The sequence below is a fragment of the Emydura macquarii genome, unplaced genomic scaffold, assembly GCF_026122565.2.
Source record: "Emydura macquarii macquarii isolate MOO-44397 ecotype Brisbane River unplaced genomic scaffold, CSIRO-AGI_Emac_v2 contig_2452, whole genome shotgun sequence".
Classification (NCBI taxonomy): domain Eukaryota; kingdom Metazoa; phylum Chordata; order Testudines; family Chelidae; genus Emydura; species Emydura macquarii.
In genome coordinates, this window is record NW_027132589.1 from 1,983,395 (window position 1) to 2,011,190 (window position 27,796).

General features: G+C 42.5%; 2 protein-coding genes across 5 annotated transcripts in view; one reads left to right on the top strand and one right to left on the bottom strand.

The window, feature by feature from the left end:
* The first annotated feature begins 4,749 nt into the window (after positions 1-4,749).
* PSMG4 (proteasome assembly chaperone 4) overlaps positions 4,750-27,796 on the top strand; it is a 40,577-nt gene continuing 17,530 nt past the window's right edge. The window contains exons 1-4 of one of the 3 annotated variants that reach the window (XM_067562615.1): positions 4,750-4,979; positions 5,511-5,792; positions 9,079-9,154; positions 12,607-12,740. In XM_067562615.1, coding sequence (XP_067418716.1) covers positions 5,601-5,792; positions 9,079-9,154; positions 12,607-12,728 — 390 coding nt within the window. In that variant the 5' untranslated portion in view covers positions 4,750-4,979; positions 5,511-5,600 and the 3' untranslated portion in view covers positions 12,729-12,740. Of the gene's footprint in view, positions 4,980-5,365; positions 5,793-9,078; positions 9,155-12,606; positions 14,398-27,796 lie in introns of those variants that run through there. The other 2 variants (XM_067562613.1, XM_067562614.1) reach the window with 2 other exon arrangements.
* SLC22A23 (solute carrier family 22 member 23) overlaps positions 15,551-27,796 on the bottom strand; it is a 166,003-nt gene continuing 153,757 nt past the window's right edge. For both annotated transcript variants that reach the window (XM_067562610.1, XM_067562612.1), the window contains one exon: positions 15,551-20,256. In XM_067562610.1, coding sequence (XP_067418711.1) covers positions 19,899-20,256 — 358 coding nt within the window. In that variant the 3' untranslated portion in view covers positions 15,551-19,898. The remainder of the gene's footprint in view (positions 20,257-27,796) is intronic.

The following is a 27,796-nucleotide window of genomic DNA, read 5'->3' on the forward strand; positions in this document are numbered from 1 at the left end:
CCCTTGTGGGTAATGAGGGAGTCACTGAACACTGCACTTCCTGTGTATGAATTTGGACATTGTGAATATTCTGCTTGATCTAAAACAACTAATCCAGTGAGTCACATAACAACAGGAAAAGAATGTCTCATCCTATAATATGAAAATGTTATTACTTTGCACATACAGAGGCTCTGACATGCCAAGTGTTATGCAGCCATTAATCTTTATTAAAGCCCTGGGAGCTAGGTGAATATTATTTAATTATTCCATTTTACAAGCAGGTGAAATAAGACACAAAGAGCACAAGTGATTTGCACAAGGTCATGTAGCAGGTCAGTAGAAGAATCATGAATGAATCTAGCTGTCTTGTCTTGCAGACTTGAGTGCTGATCATTGGATCATACTGGTCATCAGATGAGCTAAGTTAAAGTAATGCAGAATACTTAGAGCAATGTGGTGAATACAGAACATGTTGGCAGAATGGCATTGTGGGGAGGCTGAGAATCTGCTTACTCCATAAAGACTCCCTGCCAATCTACTGAAATTTGAACAGCTGAGTTATAAACCCTATGGAAGGAGATATTTTTTTTTGTATTAAGAGAAAAGATGATACTTTAAGCTGTTGACATTAGAATTCTTTTGTCATCCTAGCTACTGCCTCTTGGGAAGGGGGAATAACTACATTGACAGAAAAACTCTTTCTGTCGATGTAGGATGCATGAATACTACAGCGGCGTAGCTGTGCCACTGTAGACATGGCCTAAATACTATGCAAGCATCATATTCACTCACACAAGTAGTGTATACTGTCTACTGTATTACTATTTTGATAGCCACCTTTACACCATAGCTCATACTAATTGCAGCCTCATAAATGAGAGAGGTGACATTATATAATCAATTACATCCAGCTTTCACAGTGCCATAATAAAGGTGAGATTGTTAAAAAAAAGGTGATGGGTGGTATAGGTTGTTATAGTTTCTCCTCTGTTTGTTTTCTGACTCCTATACCTTTACAGCACTGTCAATAATATGTTCATTTCACACCAAATGATCTGCCCTGAGACAAGCCCATACACTGGGCAATGTGTTTCACAGCTGCATGTCAAACCCACTGCAACAATTACCTTCAGGTCTTGGGCTGGGAATGTTTCTCTTCTAGCCTTAAACAGGAGAGCACAATGTTCCACATGGAGCAGCTGTATTCTGAGTGATCTGTTAAATATGCAGAACCATCTCTAGCCAGAAGTCTGGCGTATTGAGACAGGCAGCTCTGGTTGGGCAGAATATATGATTTCTTTGCCCTATTTTGCATTGTGTAGCTTGTTATGGCCCCGATTTTCAGAGTGCCGAACACCTACAATTCTAATGAGTGTCAACCGGAGCTCTGGGAGCTTAGAATCTTGGAAAGAAAAGCAGACCCTGGATGGGTTGAAGAGAAACATGTCCCAACATGATGAGGCAGGTGCAGTTTCCAAGCAAGTGAGCTCTCTTTGCAGCTGCTCATGTAGGAGAGAAGGCTACACTGAATCAGATTAAAACGAAAATGAGAGGAGGAAGTTTTCAGAGAACATAACACATTGTTGTAGAAGGATGAATCTATGCAGTGGGGTTTCCATTGTTAGAGCCTAGATTCATTCCTAAATATCGCTATTGCTTTATTGTCACTTGTATTTAATCCATTGTACTAGGCACAGTACAAAGACAGAAAAACATGGGCCCCACCCAGGAGATCTACAGTTTAAGGAGACAACCGCCACATGGAGGGTGGGGGGAGAGAGATACAAGAAATAATGTACGCACGCTTGCAGTTGCTTTATTATAAGTAGATAGGGTAAGTGCAGCAGAAGTGGATATTTTGGAGATAGGAAGGAAGCGGTTATAGAACTTTATAGATCAGTTCAAGAAGGGTATTTTATTTTTAAGGATCCTATGAAAGATAGCACAGAGATGGCTATGTGAGACGGTGGCAGATGGGTGGACCAGGCTATTACTGTTGGTGGAGCAAAGGAGATGGGGACACCACAATCAGAGATAAGAGCAGACAAGTGGGGAAGGGCAGAATAGTGACGGGCCTGGGAAGTGAGGATAAGAAGCTTGAACTTGATGCAGTGAAATGGGGAGCCACTGGAGAATCTAGAGCTCAGTCCTGCAAGGTGCTGAGCACTCTGGCCCCAATCCAGCAAATCAAGTAAGCATACGAGTAGTCCCTACTTCAATGGACCTCAGTATAAGGTGGCACATGAGGTAGGGAGGAGTGTGGTGGAGTGCAGTTTTGCTGTATCAGATCCTTCACCGGGGACCACAGCTGGCTCCCTGGTGGCACTCACCCCACTATCCAGGCTCTGCTGAGATGCAGTGGAGAATCTGGCCCTAAATTTGTATGGTTGCCTTGAGGTGGAAATTTATCTGTCACCATTTTTCTTTCTGCATCAGTGACAGACACTAATGCATTAGTGATGAACAGCATTAATTTTCCCCTTGAGAGAGAAGGTGGGCGAGGTAATATCTTTTATGGGACCAACTTCTGAACAGATGTTAGTCCCATAAAAGGTATTACCTCACCCACCTTGTCTCTGTAATATCCTGGGACCAAGACGGCTACAGCAACAATGCAAAACAATTTAATCTTCCCTGTTTTTGGATAACTCTCTCTACATTATACCCCCCAATAAATGCAGAATGCGATCACATTAACAACACAGAGGGATCCAAAGAAATGTTACCCATTTTGAGCCAGATCCTCAGGTAGGCTGAACCAGAGTTTAGCATACTTCGGAGGGAGGGCAAAGGTGGCTTATCCCTGTAGCTGCCATGGGCTGGTTCAGACTCATCTTGTAATGGGCCCCTAGGGGCCATTATGCTGGTGAAGACAACCAAGGGAACACACAGCATGCTTGACCTTGCCTCTGCCTGCCGCCTTCCTCCCCCCCCCCCCCCCCCCCCCCCGTTGAGGTGGGTGGTCCTGAGACAGAGTCAATTATGTCAGCTTTACAGCAGCTGAGGATTCCCATGCCTGGGAGATCTCAGCTAGACTCAGCCATGCTGCAGCAGAACAAGAAGTTAGCAGTGCCGAGGATCTGGTTCTTTGTCACACTTCAGAAACAAATGATTTCTAACGGTTGGAAACTTTCAAAGTATTTAATGAATTTTCCTCAAATGTCAATGGTGGAAAAAAATTCTGCATCAACCTGAAAGTTAACCTTTAAAGTTTAGAATCACAGAGCTGTGGATTTCCAGAGATACACGGGGGGTTGAAGCGTGAAAAATCAACATTATAATGGAACACTGGAGAGGTTATCAGTCTGTTTATACTAACATACTACTACTTTCATATTTTAAAAGACCACAGCCTTCCATACATTGGGAACACTGAAGCCCCAAGCAGAACAGACATGCCCGGGTTGACTACATCAGCTATTGAGAGTGAGGATCACAGTGAACAAAGATCCATCTTATGAAGGACTAGGACGCAAACTGCCTTGCTGTATCCTAGTGATTGAAAGAGGAGGACAGAGTAGTCACCCCTAAAGCAGCACCTTTCCTTCAGGATCCTACTTCTCCAGACATGTCAGCAAATATCAGTAGCCACCATCTTAGTAAACTTATTGTCTCCAGACTTGAGTAAGGACACAATATGAACATTATCTGCCCAGAGATTTCTGCTATGGGGTAGCATGGTGGCAAACACTCCCTCACTGTATAGTTTAGAGTCAGGACTTTCGCTCCACAGCTCCCAGGGCACAGGCAGAGTAATTTATTATAGCCAACTGAATCCCAGTTTACCTCTAGCCTCGATAAAGCTTGCCAATTTACTGTGCCATCTGGGGGATTCCATCTGCAACTGCAGCTGTTGTCAGAATTCTGTCTGCATTCTCCGCTTGATTGGAAACACCTACAGGTATTTAGAAGCAATTCTGCTTCTGTGCAATATTTTCTGTATTTATCTTCCCTTATATTTCACTAGAGACCTAAAACTCAAGCTACCTCTTTGCTATCTATATACAGCAAATGTTTCCTTCTGGTTCAAATCCTACATCTCCTGTACTGAAGTGAATGTCTACTGATGGCTACTTGATTATTTCCACATCCACACTTTCACGATTGTCCCTTGGATAATAATAAACACCACAACTTTGCTTTTCAATGTTTTTTGCATACATAGTAACTTTGTGTGTTCCTAGCCTATAGTAGTAGACAGAATAATCTTTCTATAGAAGACAAGAGAGAACATTTTCAAACTTGGATACTTTGTTAGGCTCTTAATTCCATATTATGGTCCTGAATAAAAACAAACTGATTCTCAACGGTGCAGAGCACCTATAATTAACAAAATACAGTCGTGTTGGTGTAGCAACTCTTCAAAGCAAGCCCTTAAACTCTCTAAGCCAGTTTCCCCATCTGTAAATTGGATATAACAATGATTATTATCCCTTGTGAAGTGCTGTGAGATTTATGGATAAAAAGTGCTGTATATTTGTCATTATCCTCTGAGGGGAGGACTCAATTTAGGCAATACAGAGCCCTAGGCACACTATGAAATGGGGCCTTCAGTGGCCCTGCCCATTTGGAGCGGTAGTGAGGCCCTTTCTCCTCCCAACCCCTCATCTCTGGAGTGGCAACAGGACCCCACCTCCTCTCCAGAGCAGTGGGTATATGTCTCCCTGGGTGAGTGAGCTGGGCCACTGTATGCTTCTCATCACATACAAAATCCAATGATTGGTGGCACTGAGGGGGTTCTCCAGAGCAGTGGGTCTTGGAGTTAAGCCCCTCATCCCAATGATATGCATGGGGCAGTTCATATTTTGGAGCTATTGTCTCAGGTGCTCTGCTGACCCAGGCAGACAGCAGCTGCGCTGCTCACATTTGGGTCATGTTGTCAAGTTTTGCTTCACAACCAGGAAAAGAAGAAAGCTGAGCTTGCGACATGCCCATCTACGTGCCTCCAGAAGCCAGGGCCTGAGGCTTCCGCTGGATCCTGCCAGACTGTGGCGGAGGTGAATGTCACAAGGCACGGACTCAGAGGGCGCACCGCCTTTAAATGTCCACCACCCCGCTCATCTCGGTCGGGGACAATCGTGGGGTCGGTCCCCCTCTGCTCATCTCGGGTTCTGCCCAGCTTCCAAGCCCAGCGCACAGGGTGAAGGAGAAGGGGGAACGCAGCAGAAGACCCTTGGCGTGGGCTGCAAGTGGGCAGCCAGATTTGAGAGGTCCTGAGCACCCCCACACGCCCCATCCCCAGAGCCACCCCAGGGGTGCTGGGGGCTGCTCCTGCCGGGGTGAAGGCTGAGGGCAGGAAGGAGGCTGGGTGGGGCCGCTGGGGCAGGGGACAGCTGGGAGTGGGAAGAACTGGGAGGAGGAGCCGGGGCACGGCTGGCGGGGGAGGAGCCTAGCTCCCAACGCTGGGCCTGCCTTCTTGCAGCGGGGCCCCGGGCCCGGCCCGACCCGACCCTACATCACTGCGCGCGGCAAGTGAAAGTGAAACGCGGCCGGGCCTGAATCGGGGATCGTTTGCTCTGGCCTGGCAGTGGCGGTGGCAGCAGCAGCAGCAGCAGGGGTGACGAGCACGGGGCTAGTGGCCGGGCCGGGCAGGACGGGGACGGAGCGGAGGCGGGTCGATGGCGGCGCAGGCGGAGGAGAAGAAGGCGGCGGGGGCGGCGCCGGCCGGAATTTCCCTGCACGATTTCTGCGGGCGCGTGGGCGAGCAAGCCGTGCACTTCCACGCCATGCGGCTGCGGGACTCGCTCTTCCTCTGGGTGGGGGCGGAGCCCGCGCTCCGTAGCCTGGCCGTGGCCATGTGCAGCCCCCACGTGAGTGAGTCTCGGGGGGGCGCGGGCCCGGCGCCCGGGCTCCCTCTTTGCCCTGAGTTTCTAGGCGCGGCTTTAGGGAAGCTGTTTGCAAAGAGGGGTTAGCTGCCAGGTTTTTCAATCCTCGTGTAAACAGGTTTGATTCCCTAGCCTGGACTGGGCCTGGCCGGCTGCCCAGGGGGCGGCTTGGGAGGGGCCGGCTCCTGCCGTTCTAAAGGCGAACTCGGCTCCGGATCCTGGTGCGCAGGAAGCGGCGTTTAAACGCAGGGAGGGAGCTGGCTGGGCCCCAGCGTTGTTGCCGTAGTGTAAGTCCACCCCCTCTAGAAACAGCAGCTAGGTCCACCGAAGAATTCATCCATTGACCTGGCTGTACCTACAGCGGGGGTTAGGGTGACCTGACTAGGTCACAGAGGGTGTGAAATTGCTCACAGCCCTGAGTTCAGTAGCTAAGACCAGATGTCCATATGTAAAGCACTGCAGGGCCTCTGGTGAGCTCTCCCATAGGCATGAGTAAGTTATCTCTGCAAGGGGCAGAAATGATGTTGGCTGGAGAAGCTCTTCTGCCAGCATAGCGCTGTGCACACAAGCGCTTATGTCGGTATATTGTATGTATATTGTATTGTATATTGTATTTATGTATTGACATAAATTTTGGTGACACAGGCTGTAGTGTAGACATAGCCTAAGTTTACCTAAACGTACACTTACACTAGAAATGCTACAGCTGCACTGCTGTAGCGTAAGCACTTACTACAAGAACAGAAGGGGTTTTTTCGTCACTGTATTAAATCCATCTTTCCGAGAGGTGGTAGCTAGGCCTGCGTGCCCTGTGTGTTGTAATTAAGCCAACCTAATTTTGTAGTGTAGTCCACCCCTAAATTTTATGGATAGACCCGGCCTGGATAAATTTTCAAAAGCATCTATTTAGGAGCTTAAATTCTATGACTTTCAGTTAGACTTACTCTTAATAATGGGATGTAGGCTCCTACATGGCTTAAATGCTTTTGAAAATTTTACTCACTATTTATTTTCTTAGTCTAGACACTACCCAAGCATTTCCATTTAAACCCTTTGTTTTCTATCATTTATACCTTTGCAGAACTTCTCCCTCAAGAGGATGAACAATTGAGCAGCTTTTGAGATCTAGAAAGTTTAGGTGGGAAGAAGGGAGAATACTTCCTCTCATTGCAGCATTTTGTCAAATAGATGGAAAGTATAAGTTTATAATTTGGCATAGAAATAGTTAAAATTTGACAGAAAAGTGTCTTCAGGTGTTATGATACTTAACTTTTAGAGGATCAGGTCAAATAACTACTGAAGTCAATAGAAAGGCTCCCATTGACTTCAGTGGGTGTTGTATTAAACCACTTTCCCTCTGTAGATCTCACAGCACTTTACAAGAGAAAGTAAGTATCATTATCCCCATTTTACAGATGGGGGAACTGAGGCACAGAATTAGAGCCACAACAGCCCAACGTCACACATAAGGACAGTGGGCAGAGCCAGAAATAGAATCCAGGTCTCTTGACTCCCATTATAGTGCCCTATTCAGTTGAGCTATGCTGCCAGTATTCTGATAGAAACTGACTGGATGATTTGTCTCAGCGTAAATTGCACTTTGCTCCTCAGCAGTAAATGTTGACAGTTGCAATATATGTGACAATTTGCCAGTGTTCCAAAGGGAGACACAAGAGGCTGCGCTGTGCCTGCATGATGATTCTGACAGTGTAGTAATTTTTTTTTAACATAGTCAAGATCTGTGCATTGAATGAGACTGGTCTGTAGAGAATACATCTTATTTACTGCATAGTAAGGAACCATGCCTCTTTCATCAGGGAGTAAAGGGGGATTGAATTAATTAACTTATTAGCAAATATCTCCAACAGGTGGTGATGGGACACTAGACGGGGAGCATTCTGAGTTACTACAGAGAATTTTTTCCCAGGTATCTGGCTGGTGGGTCTTGCCCACATGCTCACTGATCACCACATTTTGGATGGGGAGGGAATTTTCCTCAAAGTCAGATTGGCAGAGACCCTGGGGGGATTTACGCTTTCCTTTCTAGGTCACTTGCTGATCTGAACAAGAGTAAATGGTTGATTCACTGTAACTTGGAGTCTTTAAATCAAGATTTGAGGACTTCAGTAACTCAGCCAGAGGTTAGGGGTCTATTGCAGGAATGGGTGGGTAGGATTCTGTGGTCTCCGCTGTGTAGGAGGTCAGACTAGATGATCATGATGGTCCCTTTTGGCCTTAAAAGTCTATAACTATGTGTTGTAATTTGGATTGTGGTCTCCTCTAGGAGCCCCAAGCATGCGCCAAGACCCAATTGTGTTAGGAGCCTTCATCATTTACTGCCAATATAGTGCACATTGAATGAGGCACGGTCATGTAGGAAACGTACCTCAGAGGGTATGTCTCCACTATAATTAAAAACCCACATCTGATTCATGCCAGGTGACTCATGCTTGGACTGTGCAGCTGTTTACTGAGAGGTGGGAGGGTCCCAGAGCTGAGGCTGCAGCCTCAGTCTGGAAGTCTAAGTGCAATTAAACAGCCCCACAGCCTGAGTCCGAGTCAGCTGTGGGTGTTTAATTGTAGCATAGACATACCCATACAGTGCACATTGGCACACACTTGAAAACTCATCGAGCGGATAATTTAGTGTTCATTCAGCGACACAGGCTTTGTAAGAGCCTATGCCTCAGTGAGGGACCAGTTGTGCACTCCTCAATAAGTAGTACTTCATTGTGTGAATAGTCTCAGTGGTTACTTGTTTACTTCAGTGAGAACAAGGGTGGCGGAATTGGATTCTTGTGTGTGACAGGATATTTAAGTGGCGTCTACTCAAGTACTTCAGGTTGTAGAATTTTTCTTTAAAAACTATATACTGTGTTATTTGTGAAATAATGAGCGTCTGTAATTAAAAACTTTTAATAGATACTCTAAAAATTGTTTAGGGATTTTCAAAAGTGCCTCAGGGATTTGGGACTACAAGTCAGTGTAATTACAAAGTCAGTGTAAGTGCTCTTGGCACTTTTGAAACTCCCCTCCACCATCTTCATATAACATAAAGAAGCAGTAAAGGACACAATGTGTTTAGGTTGGTTTTTACATGTTGCAGTTCAGCTTGAGCAAATGTTTGTAGGAAATGTAAGTTGGGATTCTTCTTTTTTAAAACCAAAACAGAAACAGTGAATATTGTTTTGACTTATTTGCAGCCATCTTATCGGGAAAAAAAGCAAATTTTAGTACAGAATAAGCAACTGATTCTTTGCTTTCTATTCAGGACTCCATTCCAGTGTCTACATCACTCCTGGGAGATGCCTCTGACACCACCTCAAATTCTCTAGCTCAGCGACTAGGTATGTTCTTGAATGGTGCTGAGGTTTTCATAACAGTTGTGCTTTTGGGAATCGTCTTTTAAATTCTTCTGCTTTGTGGCTCTCACCTCGCATCTTTGGGACTGAAGCACCTTTGCTGTCACCACAAGGAATGTTACCTGACTTCTCAAGAAGAGGCATGTTTGTCTCATGTATATGTGAGCTTAAATACTGGGTGCCCATGCTTGAAGCTTGCATTGTGTTAAAGCATGTATTAGTGTGATTCATTCTTCAGGAAGAACTTTTATTCTAATGGCTTCGGCATCTTCATGCCTAACTTTACATTTCAGCTGCTCACCTGCTTAAAGTTAGGCATGTGCTTAAATACCTTACTGAATCAGGGCCACTGTTCTGTACATCTGCTACAGAGTTTGAAAGGCAGAAAGTACTAGGTTTCATTACTGGTAATAGGAACGTTATCCTAGGAGTCTCCTGGCAGTGCTGCTAAGAAACATAATTGATAACAAATGTAACAAGGGCTTTACATTTCAGTAATCCCTATGCTTTAGTGATTAGTAGAGGACTGGAATAAACTTTCAGGTAGGCCTCTCCCTGTCCATCCCCCTAACACGTGCACTTTTAAATAGTCTTTCATTGCTCCAACACAAATTCTAATGCGTGTGCATGCCCAGGCATTAGCTTAACGTGCATGTGCCTGCACTCTGCAGATACAAACACCAGTGCCTGCCCAAATATGTGCAGAATTGTGCGTGCACAAAGAGGTTGCCTTTCCATCTGACTGTTGTACAGCTCTCTTCAGCCAGAAAGATCCCAAATCACACTATAAATTATTGGCCCAGAATGTAGATTCAAGGCAGTTGATGGGATGTATCTGAAGGGGAAAATGAACACAGAAATCTCTCGGATGGAATGGGGCATTTGTCTAATAGCTCACAGAGGTGCTGTAGTCTGGAATGTGAAACCCTTAACTGAACATTCCCTTCTACCTACATTATGTAGGGGATCACAAGTAGTCAGAACAGTCCACGAGTTGGGGAGCAGTAACTCCATGTTTGTGCCCTCTCCCAGCCTTACAGGAGCCTTTCTGCTCCAAGACTACTGCAATGTTGAGACTGGGAATCAGGATGCTGTGGATCTCATTTGCTGGTTAACCAGCGGGCAAAAGGAGAGTGGGCAGACTGCATGGAATGACGTGGGCTCTGTGTGGTTCTGGATCAGCCAGGTTTAGAACTACTGCTCAGATCCTGTATTTGGGCACCAAACTCATTGATTTCAAGAGGAGTTAAGGAAGATCTGGGCTTAATGTTTCACTAGCTTTGGTGGCACAAAACCATGCCACTTCTTTGAAGTTGCAAATCTCACCTCTCTGAGGGGATGAGAAGCCAGGGTAACATCAGAGATATTTATATTTGTATAATGTTTGTAGTATTTTTGGTGCCTTCTCTTCTCATTTCAAGGGAATGTAATGAGCAGGGCATATATCCAGTTGCTTTTGCAGGGCAGTTTACATGGGGCAGGATCTCATTGCCCTGTTGGATTTTGACTGGGCCATTGGATTAACATCCCTACTCTTGCAAAAAGTGTCAAGGAATCAGGAGCATTCACAAGTGTTGGAAACTCTGTTTCATGTCTCCTTCAGATGACTAAAGCCAGACATTGTGCAAAAATAATTCAGAACTCAGTCTGGAGGTTAAAGTGATGTGGTAATGAACTTTCAGTTTACAGATAATACAACAGTTATTTAATGTGAGAATTTTTAAGTATTGATGATAAAATGAGCCTTTGTATTAGACCAATATCAAAGCAGAGATGCTTATTTTTGAAGTTGTAGCATATTAATGCAACATGCCACACCCCATTATCATTATTGTGCTAATTGTTAAAAAAAATCCGTTTCAAGAAGCAGTTTGTGGGGTTCCTCTTCTCGCTGAGCCAAGAGGAAGTTAATAGATCTATGAGAATGGAAGATGATAGTCAATTGAACTGATTGGTATAATAATGAAAATGTTGCAAAATTGTGTTTAAAAAGAGACATAAGAGTAGTCTTTCTGTACTTGATTTTCCAGCCGGCTGAGTGGGGTGAGATTTTTAGGAATTCCATGATAGTATTTTTTTTTAAAGATTTAGATGATGATACTTAGAATATTCAGGGGAACAATCTTGTCTTTACTTTTCTGTGTACCAAAGTTGATATTATTTTGTTTGTTCCTGTAAGCTCTAAGTGAAAGATTTTATGAAAGAAATATACCTGTCACTCTTTGGAAATCTTCTGTGCACAATTCTTTCTCCTATTGCTATTTCAAGCATGTGTCTTGATTTTTGTTGTTGTTTTGGCTTTGTGTTTGATGTGTTGTCTGTTCAGGAATGACTTTCCTACTAAGGTGATGATTCAGCAAAGCATTTAAGATGGTACCCTAGTGCTTTATTTAATTGGGGCCTATATTCAAAAGGGGCCAGGGACTAGTAGCTCAAAACACCTGACTTCTCTTCTGGCTCTGACACCATGGCTCAGATTACAAAGATATTTAGGCTCCTTACTTCCAAAAAGATATTACCTGACCTATCTTGTCTCTCTTATCTTGGGACCAACATGGCTATAACAACACTGCAAATGATTGAATTCAATGAAAATTAGGAGCCTAAATACCTTTGTGGATCTGGGCCTATCACCATCTACCATGTTGGGCAACTCAGCTTCTCCCAGTAGTTTTCCTATTCTGCCTACGCACCACCAATTCCTTAATTTGCACATTCCATTAAAGATGAAGTTGGATCAGGGCCTGGGCATTATTTTATCAAAATTAGGAAGTCTTGTCTATCCTGTAATTTTTTTCATGGCACCTCTTCACCTGCTGATCTTTTAGAGCCACCTTTCCCTGGTTTGGGGATTTACTTTTTTTTAACCATCATTAAGTTAGGTCTGTCATGGAAAATAACTTTTATATAATGTACATAAATTGGGTGATATGGGGTGTCTGCCTTATTTATCATTAGATTATCCTAGAACTTTTGTACTAGACTTTTTTGAATATATCTAATTACTTAATTCTATGTCCCCCTTCCTGAAGCATCTTTAAACATAAATTCTCTCTTCAGTTTAGTTTGTGTAATTTGATGAGGAGTCCAGTATAACCTATAATTTGTCTTGAACTACCAAGAGCCTGATGCAAAGCCAAGTGAAGTCAAGGGGAGCCTTTCCATTGACTACTGTGGGCTTTGAATCAGGCTCTAACCTAACTGACACATCTGTCACACAGCACTCATCACTGACTGTTACCTAAGGTTTTTAGCCAACAAGCCCAGGACTGAGTAGGTGTATAAATTATACTACTACTTTAGAGGTGGTTCCTCCAGGTCAATGCATTTGTATTGTGGTATGGGAAACTCGCCTCATTTCTCTCCAAAAAATGTTTGACTACTACTAGCACTAATATAGGAACAAGTGATGGATGACTGTTCTTTTTGTATTTTAGCCAGGAAGACTAAAAAACAGATCTTCGTCAGCTATAATCTCCAGAACACTGACAGCAATTTCACATTACGCATAGAGAACAGAATCAAGGAAGAAATGATGGCTTTTCCAGAGAAGTTCTAACTTTGCATCATTGTAAGCTACTTTGTAACTTACTTTTTTTTTTTTTTTTTTTTTTTTTTTTAAAAGAAATCAACTGACTGGGTTTCCACATTGTCTGATATGGACTTAATATTTTGGAACTTCGCTTTTGTGTTTGTTTTACAAAATTGTTTGGACTGAACTTGACTAGACTGTCATACATCTATTTCTTCCATACTTGAGTTCCTCTGCAGTGTTGGAGATTGGAAGGAATGTTGAGAGTTAAGCAGGATATTGTAAACTTGTGTATGCAAGGAACTTGACCAACACTGGAAATGGTAATCAGTCAGGGAACATTCTCTGGATTTTAGTTGCACATGATACATACTATGTATCATAATTATAGCAAGCCTCTTCTAGTGTTTATGTGAAAACCGGCATGCTAGTGCCTTGATTGTGAATAAAATAGAAAAACTACAGTGACATCACTTTTATTTGCAGCATGGTGGGAGAATGGCAGGAATTTGTTTTTTTGTTGGAAGGGAAAGGAATTTACCACTGCAAAGGAAATAAATGTTTGATCCTAAGTATGGTTTCTTACTCAGTACATATGCTCTGTCTATGTATCCAAAGTTTTGTCTGCTGCTGTTAGTGATACGTTTTCCTGTTAGTTGTGCAGCGACAACACAGCTTGCTGGATTCTGTTCCATCTTGTTTATCAACAGAATAATGAAGTGTATAGTTTGGATTATAAAACAGTTACTTCTCCTGACAATGCAGGTGCAGGAAAGCACTTTCAGATTCTATGCTGAGTTGGTTGGGCTGCTAGTTAGAAAGGCGCCTCTTATATGTAAGCTGAGTACACTTGATGCAGAAATCAGTGAGATGCAATAGCCATGGCTCACCAGAATGCCATTTTTACAGTCACTCTTCAGTGTAGAGTCTCACTTTAGAAAGGTATTAAACACTGGAAAATACAGTGGGGTAGTTTGGCATTAAGGGCACCTGAATAAATAACTCTACACAGGGATTATGTATGGACCAGTGGAAACCTGTTGCTGGGTAGAGAAGTCTTTAAAGGTCAGTGGAGGCTGCATTGTGCTTTATAATGTCTTAGTCCCACTGATTTATTAATATGCTGAATGTGACAATTTGCCCATGAAAATTAGGATTATTTTCTTTTTCCATTCACGGAGACCTTGGGTATTCGTATTATCTCAAAAAGCTTAATTAGTGGTTAGGAATCAATGTGAGATCCTTAAGTGAAAGATGCTATACCTGTGCAAGCTATTCTAATTAAAAAGGAGTTTCTGGAGTAGTGTATGAGACTCTTATCTGAAAAAGCTTGAGGGTTTCAGTTTAAGCACCAAAAAAGCAGAATTGGTTCTTGACTAGAGCAGAGGCACTGAGGGTCAGGAGACAGAGTTCTGTTTCCATCTCAGCCCCGACTCATTCTGTAACGTTGAGGAAGTTGCTTAACCTGTTTCCCCATCGGTAAAGTAACAAACCTAGCTCTGTAGAGGGCTTGGAAAATCTCTGATGTCTGTATAAAATATTAACGCTGCTGTAATAACTCTTGGGAAACAAAAGTAGTGGGCAGGCTACAGAAAAGCCATCTCAGCCTAGTTCATGATGGCTGCATGGTCAGTAGTTAAAAATTGATACAGCAAATAATGCTTATTAGAGAATAAAACTTCAACCTCTGGTTATATCTAGTCTCTGCTCTGAGTTGTTTTGATAAATAAATTATAATACATAGTATGTTACATTTCTATGCACACCTATTAAGGTAAGGACCAACACCTATGCTTTCACCTGGTCTCAGTTGAACAGTGGGAATAAGGACAACCAGGAGAATTACAGACTAGTCCTCTTAACTTCAGTACCTGGAAAGATAATGGAGTAAATCATCAATTTGCAAATATCTAGAAGATAAGGTGATAATAGCATAGATTTGTCTAGAACAAATCATGTCAAACCAACCTAATAGTTTTCTTTGACAGGGTAACAAACCTTGTGGAGAAGTGGTACATGTGGTATTTCTTGGTTTTAGTAAGGCTTTTGATGTTGTCTTGCATGACCTTCTCAAACAAACTAGGGAAACAGCCTAGATGGAACTACTATAAAGTGGGTGCATAACTGGCTGGAAAACTGTTCCTAGAGAGTAATCCTCAGTGATTCACAGTCAAGCTGGAAGGGCATAGCGAGTGGAGTTCCACAGGCATCGGTCCTGTGTCTGCTTCTGTTCAATATCTTCATAAGTGATTTAGATAATGGCAGCTAGATCCCAGAAATAACGTATTGTAAAAGGATGCTTTGTCTAGCTCTAACTCAAGCCAACCGGGCAGAAGCTGCACTGTTTGGCAATCTTCTTTTCAAGGATCCTTCCACATGGACTCTCAAACCCAGAAAAGTAACAGTAAGATTACAGTAGTGCGTAGAGGCTCCGATGTGCTAGGCACTGTACAAACGGATAGTAAGAGTCCTGAAGAACTTACTGACAAGACAGAACAGGTGGGAGGAGAAACAGGCACAGATGACTGAAATGACTTGCCTGAAGTTGCACAGCAAGTCAGAAATAGAAGCCTGGTTTTCAGAGTCCCAGACCCATCGATCATGCTGTGTCTTTTCTGCAGAAGAAATTTGTAGTTGGGCAACATATCTTCTTCCTTGAAGCACAACCTTTGGAAGGCGGCTGATGGCAACTTCTTAGCTAGCAAGCCCTCCCTTTTTTAAAGAAAAAAAGATTAGTGCTCTAAGGGGAGATTTTTAAATGTTTCATTAAACTTCTTCAGTAGCTGGGGTATTTTGGAAAGCACAGCGCTAATGGTCATTGCATTGAAGACAAGGAGGACATTCAAAAGGAATTATGCTAATGGGGCAACACCTTTTTATTTCTGTACATTTACATACAAAGTTTTTCAGTAGGTACAACAGATGTGACATCATGCAGACATTTAGCTTGTAAGACTGTTTTCAGAACTTGATTTAAGCTTGTGCTATGAATAAGCACCACCAGACTACTCATGATCAAAACATACAGTAACACGATTCTTTAATAAAACTTCATTAGAAACTGAGGGAGGGAGGAGGGAAGTCTCACCCACAAGACATAACACACTGTACTCCTTTCCCAAGACATTTCACACAATAGAGTTAAAGGGATTAGTTTTAAAGTTAAGTGTGGGAAATCACCCCACTTAGTGTTGTCTTTATGTGCTAGCTACAGGTGCAATTTGACCTGACATTCACAGAGTTCATTTAATGGCACTTCTGCTTCCAATTTGGTGATCTTTAGCATTTAGCTCCAGGAAGTGGCAACATTTAAAAAAAAAAACACTTCCATCTTAAAGCAGAACAAAAACAAAAAAACCCTTCTGCTTAACCAAAACAAAAACTAAAGTAATCACCTACCAAAACAAGAACCTTTTTGAGTTGCCGCAAAACAACATTTTTCAAAAGTGGCAAACAGATTATATGTTTTCCCTATCTTATCTATTTACAGTGTGCTGGCAACAGAAACATTACTGAAAAAAAATTCGCAAGCATAACGCCATTTTCACATTGTTTAAAAAGTCTAAAAGAAAACAAAATCCTTGAGTATGTCTTCACTGACAGCAGCAAATTCGCTGCTGCCAGATTGATCTATCTGGATTGATTGAGCAGTCAGTGAAGACCCGCTCAATTGATCCGGGCGTAGACAGGAATGCATTTCCCGTTAGCGCAGTGCAGTGAAGATGCCGCGTAGAAGAGGAGTTATGAAGTCGACGGGAGTTACTCAAACTACTCTGCGTAGCTTGCTTAACTCCTGTCGACTGCCGCCGAATTTCCAGGTAAATGTAGACCTGGCCCTTAACTGGTAACTAAAAATCCCACCAGTAACCTAGAATAATTGAAGGCTTATGGAAAGAAATGGGCCTAAATGGGCAGTACAGCTTTGAATGCTTTCCTTGTTGCCTTGACTAGGAACGGCTGTCATCTGGGAAAAGTATTTCCTTTGTGCCATCTGTGGAGAATGATGATTGAGGAGCTTATGACTTGACAGACAGATGTTAAACTGCCAAAGCACCCATCTGTACAAAGAACCAGACAGAACACATTAGGAAACTGAATGAAGTTTGTTTATACCTTCCTGCCCTGCTATGTCTGTCTCTCCTCAGAAACTTTCCTGCATCAGATACATTCCACAAAAGCTGTTGGCTAATATCTTTTTAAAAAACAGACTTTCATCCTCTCAAACAAGAGCTACCAAGACAGGAAATTATTTCATGTTTTGCCATGACTGAGCTCGATAGCCAAGCGAACCATAGGTCCTCATTTCGAAGGAGTAGTACCAAATGCCTCATCTCAGGCAAATTAAAAAACAAAACAAGTCAGTCAATTTCACAAAAATTACATTTAAAAACAAATTGCCAAGTGCTCCTGTCACCTAATGTATTTATTTCTTATATAAATAGGCTGATATGTTTAAACAGTTTTCTTTGCTGGGCCTGTTTGTAATTAAAGAGCAAACACCAGAATAGGAAACTATAAAGTGCTGTGGACAACAGCGATGACACACCAGGACCATAACAGTGCTAAATGCAATCTGTTTAATAGGCTTGTGAAAGGTCTACATGATTTGTGTTGTAGCCCAAGTATATATACACAGAGACCATGAACTAAAAAGCCAGTCTGATATATGGGATTGCAAGGTGCTGTGTAACAGCTCTAAGCCTGTGTGCATGCCCGATTTCAAACAATCTTCTGCTCTCTATTGCTCTCCTGTGTCAAGGGCCCCTCTCTTGATTATTATTTGTTTTACTTCCTAGATTTTGATGTAAACCCACTTTTTCTGATATGTGGCTTGTAACAAGCTTCATATAAAAGGCAAAAGGTATTACACAAATTTGGCACATGAATACTGCACAAACCGAAAGGCCTTATTTTCAAGGTGAATGCAGACTGCAAAAATTTGAACGCAGAACAAAACAAAGGCGAGGTGGCCACTTTCAAACCGTACGGTAACTAGACAGTGTAAGGAAAATTGAGCCGTTGCGGTCACAGCAAGTCCAAATAAGGTGAAAACGAATAATAGTGTAACTCCAGGGAAAATTACATCAACTGGTCCAGTGTTTCTTACAGGGCTCAAAAAGAACTCAGATGTCCACATTCTCAGTACAAAGGTTAGCATCTTTCAGACAACATTGTTTTTCCAACCGTGACAATCTTTGTCACTTCTCCAGTCCTGCTCCTCCTCTTGCACTCATCAGCATCTGAGACTGTGCTACTTACTACATTGCTTACAGACTTGCTGATTTCATGTGGGTTACAAGAGGACAAAGGCAGCCTGATGGAGGATGTAAATAATAGGTACAGTAGTTAGACAATTATATAGAGCAAAGAAGGGGTAGGGAAGAGGTGGAAAGTACAGATTAGCCTTTCCATGCCTATGAATGCAAGATGTACATCAAACAAAGTGGCAATCATATAGGATGCTCAGTACAATATTACACATCCTGCTGCTCTGTTCATTTAAATTACTGTACCACTGGGCAAAACAAATGCATGATCTGAGTGGAAAAGAGAAGGAAAGTGCGCGCCGGGTGGGGGGGGGGGGAGTTTGTGGGTGGTGTTAACAATGATGCAAAAAAACTTTTAGACAGAATGTCCTTGTATTAACTAGATCCTTAAGACATTCACACAACAGGAATCAAAATCTGATGGGCAATGCAAATCTGTTGCTGGCTTGGGGACTGGAAGAAGATCACCTGGCTATTATCAAATAGCCATCTGTACAATAAATGAAAGATTTGCTTCTTGCTTTATTAAGCAGAGGCATTTAAACTTACTTTAAAAAAACCAAGTGATTCTATAGTGTTTGGTTGGGTTTTTTTTAAGGGAGAGTCTATAAGAGCACATTTTTTGGTGGGATTAAGGTGGCAATTCACTATGAATTCTTGGATCAGAAATAGCAAACAGGAGATAGCAAAATGTAGAGTAATCAATTCTGTCTTGGACAGGAGATTTTAAAAGTGTACATTTAAAGATGACCCATTTCATATGGTGTGCCCTCTGGGCCTCTCTACTTAAGTAACATTTTAAATAGCTTTTTCTTTTTTTTCCATCTTCAGTATTTATTCAAATAATCAATTCATTCCCTTTTCTTCTAATAGTCACTTAAATATTTACCCATTTAAATGATAAGCTTTAAACAATTAGGGCATGTAATGTCACAGATCTTGTACTAGTGGAAATTTCAGCTATACTGCCTCTTGGAGCAAACATTTCAGATTGTAGCCAATACTCCCACATGGTCTCCTTTGACCAAAAATACTCTCCTGGAACACTAGATACAGATTTTGGACCTCCTGTTAGTTAAAACCATTCTTGGTAAAACTAATTTTACCACTGTTGGTCAATTCATTTAAATTGCTTATATTATTATTATTAATCACATGGAGGAAACTTCTAAAAGAGCTGAATCTGATATTTAAAATGTATAAGGCTGATCCTGATTGAAAAACTAAGCTTGTTTGTGTAGTATTTTGCTGACTGCTTTAACTACAGTAAAAAAACAAACTCCTCTATTTTAATTTAGAAGATGACTTTTAAATACGTATGGGCTCACTACCAAAACCTAATTTACGCTGCATAAAATGCAGTCAGAGTTTAAGTTACAACAGGTTTTTTGCTTTCTTTGTACAAACAGAGCAGGCAACCTGGGGGATTTGACTTTCTAGACAGGCAGAACTGATGTTGCACTAGTCCAAGTTTCAGTGGATTCAACTTTGCAGCAGAGATACCTCTTTCCTTTAACAAAACACAAAAAAACCAAAAATGAAAACAAAAAACCCCACACAGCTTCTTTTTTGGAATGCTGCACCTCTTGAAATAAAATGGCTTCATTCGTGTGATCAATGAAAGAAAAAGGGAGTAAAGTGCTTCTTTAAAATGATAATCAAAATAAATATAAACATTTAATTGCAGAAAAGAAAAGTTTTTAAGGTTTATCTCCAGCCAGTTCTTTTCTCAGATGTGTTATTTTCCCCCATAACCTTTTCAAAAGTAATTTGCACACCTGTCGAAGATTCCTACAGTAAGTGGCTTTAGCAGCAGAGTTGAATTCCCCCATGTATCCATCTGTTCCATCACTGGTCTGCAAACTTGCGCAGAACACCCCCACCCAAAGTGCTCCTCTTCCCCCCAAAAAATAAAATACAATTTGCCCAGTTACATAGATTTCATCCCATTGGCAGTGGTATTCTCCAACACCCCGTCACTCACAGCTGATGAATCGTGGAGGCCAGAGTAATCCTTGAGTTCAGAATTTGTCAGAAGTAGGGGCTGCTCCCCTTTCTTGTGTGGCAGGAGGGGCTTCCTGGTGTAGTGTTCGCCATCTGGGATGTTCTCAGGCAGGTTTTGGTTCTTGCTCTCCGGCAAGAGAAGAATACAGATGATGCAAATGAGCGTACAGCAGGCGAAGATCACATGGTGCAGAAAGTAGCCTTTCTGGTTATGAAGCTCCATTATAGGTGCAGTCAGCATACCAAAGCCTGCACTGGCTAGGACAAGACCAAGTCCACCTCCCCTACAAAGACAAACAGTCTCAGCACACAGAGAATACAGCAGATGAGTATTTGAAAAACACTTCAGTGAAAGATAGAAAAAAACTTTCCCTTCGGTTTATTTTCTGGAATCCAAGTTACTTCACAAACAGCTGAGCAACATTTAAAATGTGGCAAAAACAAGGAGAGTCCTGGAGAACTTGAAAGACTAACCCAAGCAGTGGCTGCTGAGGTCAGCAACGCTTAGTACATCCTTATTCTCAAAACACCACGGCTGTGCCTACACTAGTCACCTGAACCATTCCTAATTGAATGGCTCTGGCTGAAGAGCACATGGCTCAGTGTGTCTATGCTCAGGTTGGAACTCCTGCACCTTTGGCCCAGGTTCACTGCAGAGCTGTTATAAATGGTCTCACTTGCAATGCTCTCCAGGTACCTCACCCACCAGTCCCAGTGCAGCTCCCAGCAATGAGAGATTCCAGAAGATTCTGAAAGGTCGCCTGTGCACTGGGGGATGGTAGATGGGGGACTGCTTGAACTGCTTCAGTTGGAACCAATTAAGTGCTGTCCACACTGGCATTAAACTGATGCAGGCTGAAAAGGTTCAGGCTAAACTAACTCTTGGCTCTACTGAGAGCAAGTCTAATCCAAGCCGTATTTCATACCCACGTAAAGTACTTGGAGCATTGTTGTATGGGGTCACAATGGGCATATCCATGCTGGGGAAATTTTCTAACTGCTTTTAAAATCGACTAGTGCCATCGTGTAAACCAGCTTAGATGATTTAAGGCTGTTACCTGTCAGCTCTGTGTTCTTGGGGGACCAGGGCGCAGAACCCAGCCTGTGAGACTCATGAAGGACCACCCCCTCCCCTCAGCCTCTGCTTGAACCAGAACTGATCAGAAGACAGACTTACAAAAAGCAATGAAAAGGCAATGGGGGAGACACCTAAAACCCTCCGGACAAGGGTGACAGAATTAAGTTAACTCCCCTAGCCTCATTCGACAAGGAGGCATCTTCATTAGGATACAGAATGAAGAACAGAGATTCCAAGGCACAGACCGCACTGAACTCTGGGACCAGGGAAGCACGGCATGATAGGAGATCTCTGCGCCAGATGTTAATAAGCCCACACCTGCACACACCCAGTTCAGCCATTATCAGACCGATTCTAGTCATAGATCCTCTATTGACATCCCAAAACACAATCTGCCTGATTGCATTGTGAGCTCCCTCAAAGGAACACTGCCCATAGCCGGGCATGATCAGTTCCTATTGTCCAGCCTAAACAAACCGACTGGTATATTCCCTTGAGTCATCATTTACCCATAAACAAACCTAGTGTTCTCCTTTGCATCTTTCTTTCTTCCCTTCAAAAACCACTACCCAAGTTCAAAGCTTTGTTCTGATGCCTGGATCCAAAAGCTGCATCAGTTCCACTGGGACTTCATCTTTTCCTGACTGATCGTGTTGTGGGTGCAGCCTGTCTCAAGCACTCTGGACCCTAAGCTGAACAGCCTGTCTCCTGGGAGCCTTTGACTGGTTCAAGCTGCGCTGAGTGGTGAGACCCCAACTCTCTTTCTTTCTCTGGTTAAGCCCACTTTTCCCCTCAGACCTAATTTGATCTCTCTCTCTCTCACTCACTCACTCCAGGCATAACTTTCTAAACCTGACTTGTAATCAAACTTGGTCTAGATTTCCTCAATACTCCAATTGAAACGGTGTAACATTGTTTGAAACCTTGTAATATTGTAACTGTTTTGTTGATTGGTCTCTCCTTATAGGGCTATTACTCTATATACCTGGCAATAAAATAACTTTTATGATAAAGCTGGTTGCCAGACTCTCTCCAGACTTCATTTACTCCTTCGTGTTCTCGGCTTCTCTATTCTGCTCTGCAGCAACGCTTTACTACCAGAATAATTGTAGAATGAAAGGGGGATAGCGACATGCTGAACCTGTGGCATATAAGAGTGGTAGCTTGAAAGTGTTGCTCTGCCCAGCCTGTTGAGTCCAGGGGCATAAAAGGGTGGCAGCTTAAAAGTACTGTTTTGACCCAGTACACTCAGTTGTGCTCTGTTAATGTGTGTGTGTGTGGGTGTTCGTTTGAGTCTGGGGCTGGAGGAGCCCAGCCCTTGGAAACTTAAGTTCTACAGGGTAACTCCATTGGGAGGGGACTTGCAGAAGTAAAGCTCCATATGAAAACACAAGTGACACAAGCAGCACGTTAATAGAATTACAACCCCCATTCCCCCAAGGAAAGTAACCCTAATAAATGAGCGTACCCAAGGTGACAGGCAAATCTGGTAACAAGGCAGTCTACCCTGCTTTTATAGAACCAGAGTCCAATGTGATTTTGACAATATTTCATTAAAAGTGGGTCCATTTATACTCAAGTCTACACTATGGTTTGAAATTATTTTAAAAACAGTTAGGCCTGACTACGCACAGTTTTGGCACTGGTATGACTATTTTGGTTGGGGGAGGGGGTGATTGTTTACTGAAATAGTTCTATAGATAACAGCTCCTAGCAGGGATGCAGTTATAGTGCTGTCAAGTCCTTTACTCTAGGATTGTTTATTCCCCATCCCATACAAGAAGGGTCTGTTCCTGGCTTTGCCACTGGCCTGGTGGGTAACTTCAGGAAACTCACTTAACTTCTCCGTGCCTCAGTCTCATCATCTGTACAATGGGGATAATGATATCTCACCAAATCAATTCCCTGTCATTGTAGGAACATCAGGCATTGGAGCACCTCAGTCCCTTTATTCTCTGCCTTTGGCACACAATAGTTTAGTCTCTGGAGGATTGTAATACTTCAGTCTAATGTAGGTTATTGGACTCATTGTAGTGGCAAACTGGGTGGGGTTAGTGGTTTGTGATGTGCAAGTCAGTCGAGATTATTTGGTGGTCCCATTGGCCATAATTCTATGACTCTATGCTGACCTCCTTTGTAAAACAATTTAAGATCTACTAAAGAAATATGCCATATGAGAGCTAGGTATTATTATATCAGTATAAATACCTTTATATCAGCATAACTGTCTACACTAAGGGGTGGTGGTGTAGTGGTGAGGTTGTACCACTTATAGTTAAAGTGATGCAATTTGTCTGTGTAGACAACTCTTGAAATTTCCCCCATGCAGACATGTCCAGTCATGCTAGGGAAACCACACTTTCCTTAGCATGATACACTTCTCTAGTTTAGACAAGACCAAAGAAAGCCCAGCAACAAAGAACAGGTGCATTACTCAGTGTTGGGGAGGGTTTTTGCCACCTAATTTTTTTGTATTTTGTATGGGTCACTGTTCAGTGTAGGGCCCCAGGCTTTATTTACTCCTCAGGATTCAAACCTGTCTCTGAAGACAATTTTGAATTTCCTCATGGGCTTTTCTATTTTCTGTTGTAGCTCATCACTACAGTATCTGAGTGCTCCACAAACATTAAATATTGTGAAAATAAATCACACCACCTTTGGCAGGTGTGGTGATATCATTATCCCCTTTTAGAGATGGGGAATTAACGCACAGAGAGATTAAGATCAAAAGTATATAGTAATTTTGGGTGCCCAATTTGAGAAACTGATTACAAAGCACTTAATATCTTCAAAGCACAGCATCTATTGACTTCAAGTGCAGCTGGGAATGCTCAGCACTTCTGCAAATCAGACCTAATCCCTTAGGCCCATTTGAGAATTCGAGCCCTAGAGCCCATATATAATTGCTGTTCCAGCTGCAGATTGATTCCCTCAGGCACTTTTCTCTAACAGCAGCTATGACCCTTCAAGATTATTCCCAGGACTGGTTTCACCTTGCAGAGAGTAGCAAGGGTCCTTGATGCATCAACAACTTTAGATTTTGCCTTAGGCTACTGGGTAGGGTTCACCTGTTTCCCGCCCTGAGCCTCAGTAACAGGCCTCTGCCATTTTCTTTTGCACTTTTCTCTGCTGTGCTCCCTCACTCACATCACAGAGCTCTCCTCAGCCACCTGTCAGCCCCAGCTTCTCTGTCTGTAGGTCTTCACTACTGCAGCACTATGGTGATCTCAGGATCCTTAACACTCTGGTACCCTTTCAAGGCCTGGTACCTGCATACTGCCCCATTACATTTACATTCTGCTTTCCTGGTGCACAGACAGTATTTGCTTCCTGTAAGTCAACATGTTCCAGTCTTCCCAGTGCTCAGTTTCCGCCCTCTTCCTTTTCCACACAACTAAAACTTCAAAGTCAGAGGTGATCTGCACTGCTACATTTTTTATTACAGTTACATAGGTTATACAGCATGATAGAAATAAATTATGGACTTATAAATCTCTGACTTCTAGATTCTCCCTGAGCCACCAGCCATCTTGCTCAGCAGCTAATCCCCACATCCCTGATCTTTTCAGTATTCATGGATTTACAGTGTGGCTGGCTCAGCCACCAGACAAGAGCAAAGCAATCTCTCAATGCAATGTTTAATTATCTAGCTTTCATTTTTCAGAGACAAAGTGGTTTTACAGAGGAAACTAGATTTTTGCAGGGTCTGCTGGATTTTGTGATGGCAGTAGAAATTCTGGGGTCTGACATTAAGCTTTGGCACATTGGTTCCCAACCTTTTTGGCTCGAGGGCCACAAATATGATTTTTACAACCCTGAAGGGCGACCAGTTTTTGCACTGCAGACAGAGGGAAGGAGTTCAGCGAGGAGGATCTTCTATTCCCCTGGCTGCAGCAGGGAAACTGTGCGCTCAACCTGGGTCCCTAGGCAGCGGCTCCCTTCTGCAGCCAGAGGGACGGGAGATCAGTGCTCCCCACCTGCTGGCTCCAGCAGGGATCCCAGAGCCTAGGGACCTAGGAGATGTGCTTTGCCATGCTCCCTGCTACAGCCAGGGGGAGGGGAGCACTGATCTCCTGTCCCTTTGGCTGCAGCAAGGAGCTTGCACCGGCAACGCACTCCACCTGGGTACTTAGCCAGTGGCTCCCTTCTGCAGCCACAGGTTGGGAGCCACTGCTTTAGCCAACTTTTCACTGAAAATTTTAAAACCTAGCTAAATCTAATGTTTCTGCGATTAAATCCTGCCTGTAACACTTAAGAAATGTTATGAATTTATATTCAACATGGGTAATCCCACAGGACTAGATATTCAAATGCAGATTTATTGGCAGGATCATGCCCAAACTGGTGCAGTAGTGAGAATGGGATTATTCTCCTTTGCCCTACACATTATGTAGTAATTTACATTAGTGCAAAGAGGGTATACAATTCTACCACAGTAGCACGATGTGCCTATTTTGCACTGGTGTACATGACTATGCTAGGAATCAGGCCCAAAGAGTCTATACAATATTGTACCTCAAAGACAGGAAAATATGCTGATCCGGATTTTAAAAGTGTTTAAATGAGTAATTTTAATGCATTGCAAGGAAAACTAAGGGAGAAGGCACAATTTTAGGTTCATTGTGGTTAGCACTGTAGCAGAAGCCAGAGAGAGATTTCCTCACTGTAGGTTGCACTATGTATAGTAGAAATAAAATCAGGGAGAACTCTGAATGCTGGAAAATTCTCAACTATTAGTCTTTTGCTGTTTTTTATAATATAAAATCGTACCCAATTCAACATTTGCAACAGATGTTTTCCTTGCTGACATGTATAATAGATATGCATGAGTGAAGCATGAAACAACTATGCTTCAAAGTGCAGCACACTTGGTAGTTCACATTCTTTTCTCATGCGGGGCATGACAGCAGGCAGGATTCAGAACTTTTCTGGGGTGCTCAATTCCTAGATATTGTTCTTCCTCACTCAAGAAAGTTTTCTAAGATTTGAGGGTGCAGTTTTTTGTTTCAATTTGCTCTAACACACTGAATGTTAGTTGACAACAGTCTAGTTTTCAAACTGTGGTTTGGGAGTTTGAAATGCACATAGTGCAATGCCTTGGACAAATCAGAACTTCTCCCTCAATTTCTCTATCTGTAAAATAGTTTCCACATGTGTCTTTTTCAGTCTTAATTAATTTATACTTATAAAGCACCATCAGATCCTCTGGAGATTATATTACATCATAACAGACCTTAAGAAAGCAGCTACTGTATTTGACATCTGCCATTCTCTGTGTTACCACTAGAGAGTAGCCTTTGCTCACATTTATGTAAGCTAATAAGAGCGAGAACAAAGTGCAAGATGATCATTTATAAGACGGTAAAACTGCTCTTGTAATCCTCAATGGTGCAAAAGTTGAAAGAGTCTCGTTCCAAAATTTCTAATCTTTAAATGTTTCCCTTTTCATATTTTAGAATTTCTCCTGGTCTGCCAGGAGTTTCAAATATCACCAGAATACTTTACTAGTAAGAATTTTAAATAACAATAGCAAAATATTCTCTCGGAAATTCTTCACTGAAGCAAAACTAAACCCAGGCATATGGCTTGCACCTCTCTCTAATATTTAGAAGCACAAAAGAGCAATTTTAATCCCACCTTAGTTTTTGTCAAGTGTTTGACCCTTTCTAGTGGAAGCGGTCTGATATGACAAGGGATCAGAGAACAAAAAACCCCTTCAATTATTGAAAAAATGATTTATTTGTATTTCACTTGTGCCTCAGAGCACCAGTCTTACCCCACTGTGTTAAGTGTTGTGATTTGGAATCCTGATGTGATTATTTGGTTTTAACCTCAGCATTCTCCACTCAGAATCTGCCCTGGTTACAGCCATTGGTGGTCAGTGGCTGATGACTAAAATCCCCACTATAGACAAAGCTCTTACTTTCCTCCCACACACCTTTTCTCTTCACTGCTGCCATCAGTAGGGAGGGAAAAGCAGTACAAAAACTATCAGAAATTAGCAAAGCCTGCTTGTAGGCCAAGCAATACATAGTTACTCCTTATCCCCAGGGACCTAAAAACAAGTACTGTTCTCCATCTTTTAGAAACTGGCAGGGGAGGGAGGCGAAGAAGGGGGAGAGACAAATCAGTCTCCCCAATCAACTCCTTTCTAAAAATCTTGGTCTGTGTGGTAAGTAGCACAACCCCAGTGGCTCTGTCATCATGCTTATTGGAGGAGGATTATCAGCTTCATTTAGTGCTTTAGTGCAGTGTTTGAAAGGAGCTTTTTAATGAACTCCTTGGCACAAGGAATTGGAACTCCTCAATGATGCTTTAGTGCCTCACAGTGTGAGATCAGAGCTGACCAGTGTTAAGATGTCAGTGTAATAAGGATCTCAACAATAAATATGTGTGTTATTCCTGAGAGTCTTTATGTCTCTGGAACATATATTGTAGATTCTAGCAGTGAAAGAAATTCTTGGAACCTGATGTTGGGGATGTTCTAAAACAACCTTTTGCTTATTGAAAACAGGGTAAAAGTATTGGTAAATGCTATTGATTGTCATGGTAGCAATCACACAATAGCCAGTCTACTTGTAAGCACCTTAATATTGATACTATTTTTCCTCACAAACAAAATGTGAATGAAGAATTAGTTTTAAAAAAACCCCAGTGACTCTTCCAATTCCCTTATTCTGCCCTCCTACAAGACTCTGGCTGGAGCATCAGTTGAGCATACATCAAGTCCTGAAAATAAGATGCTC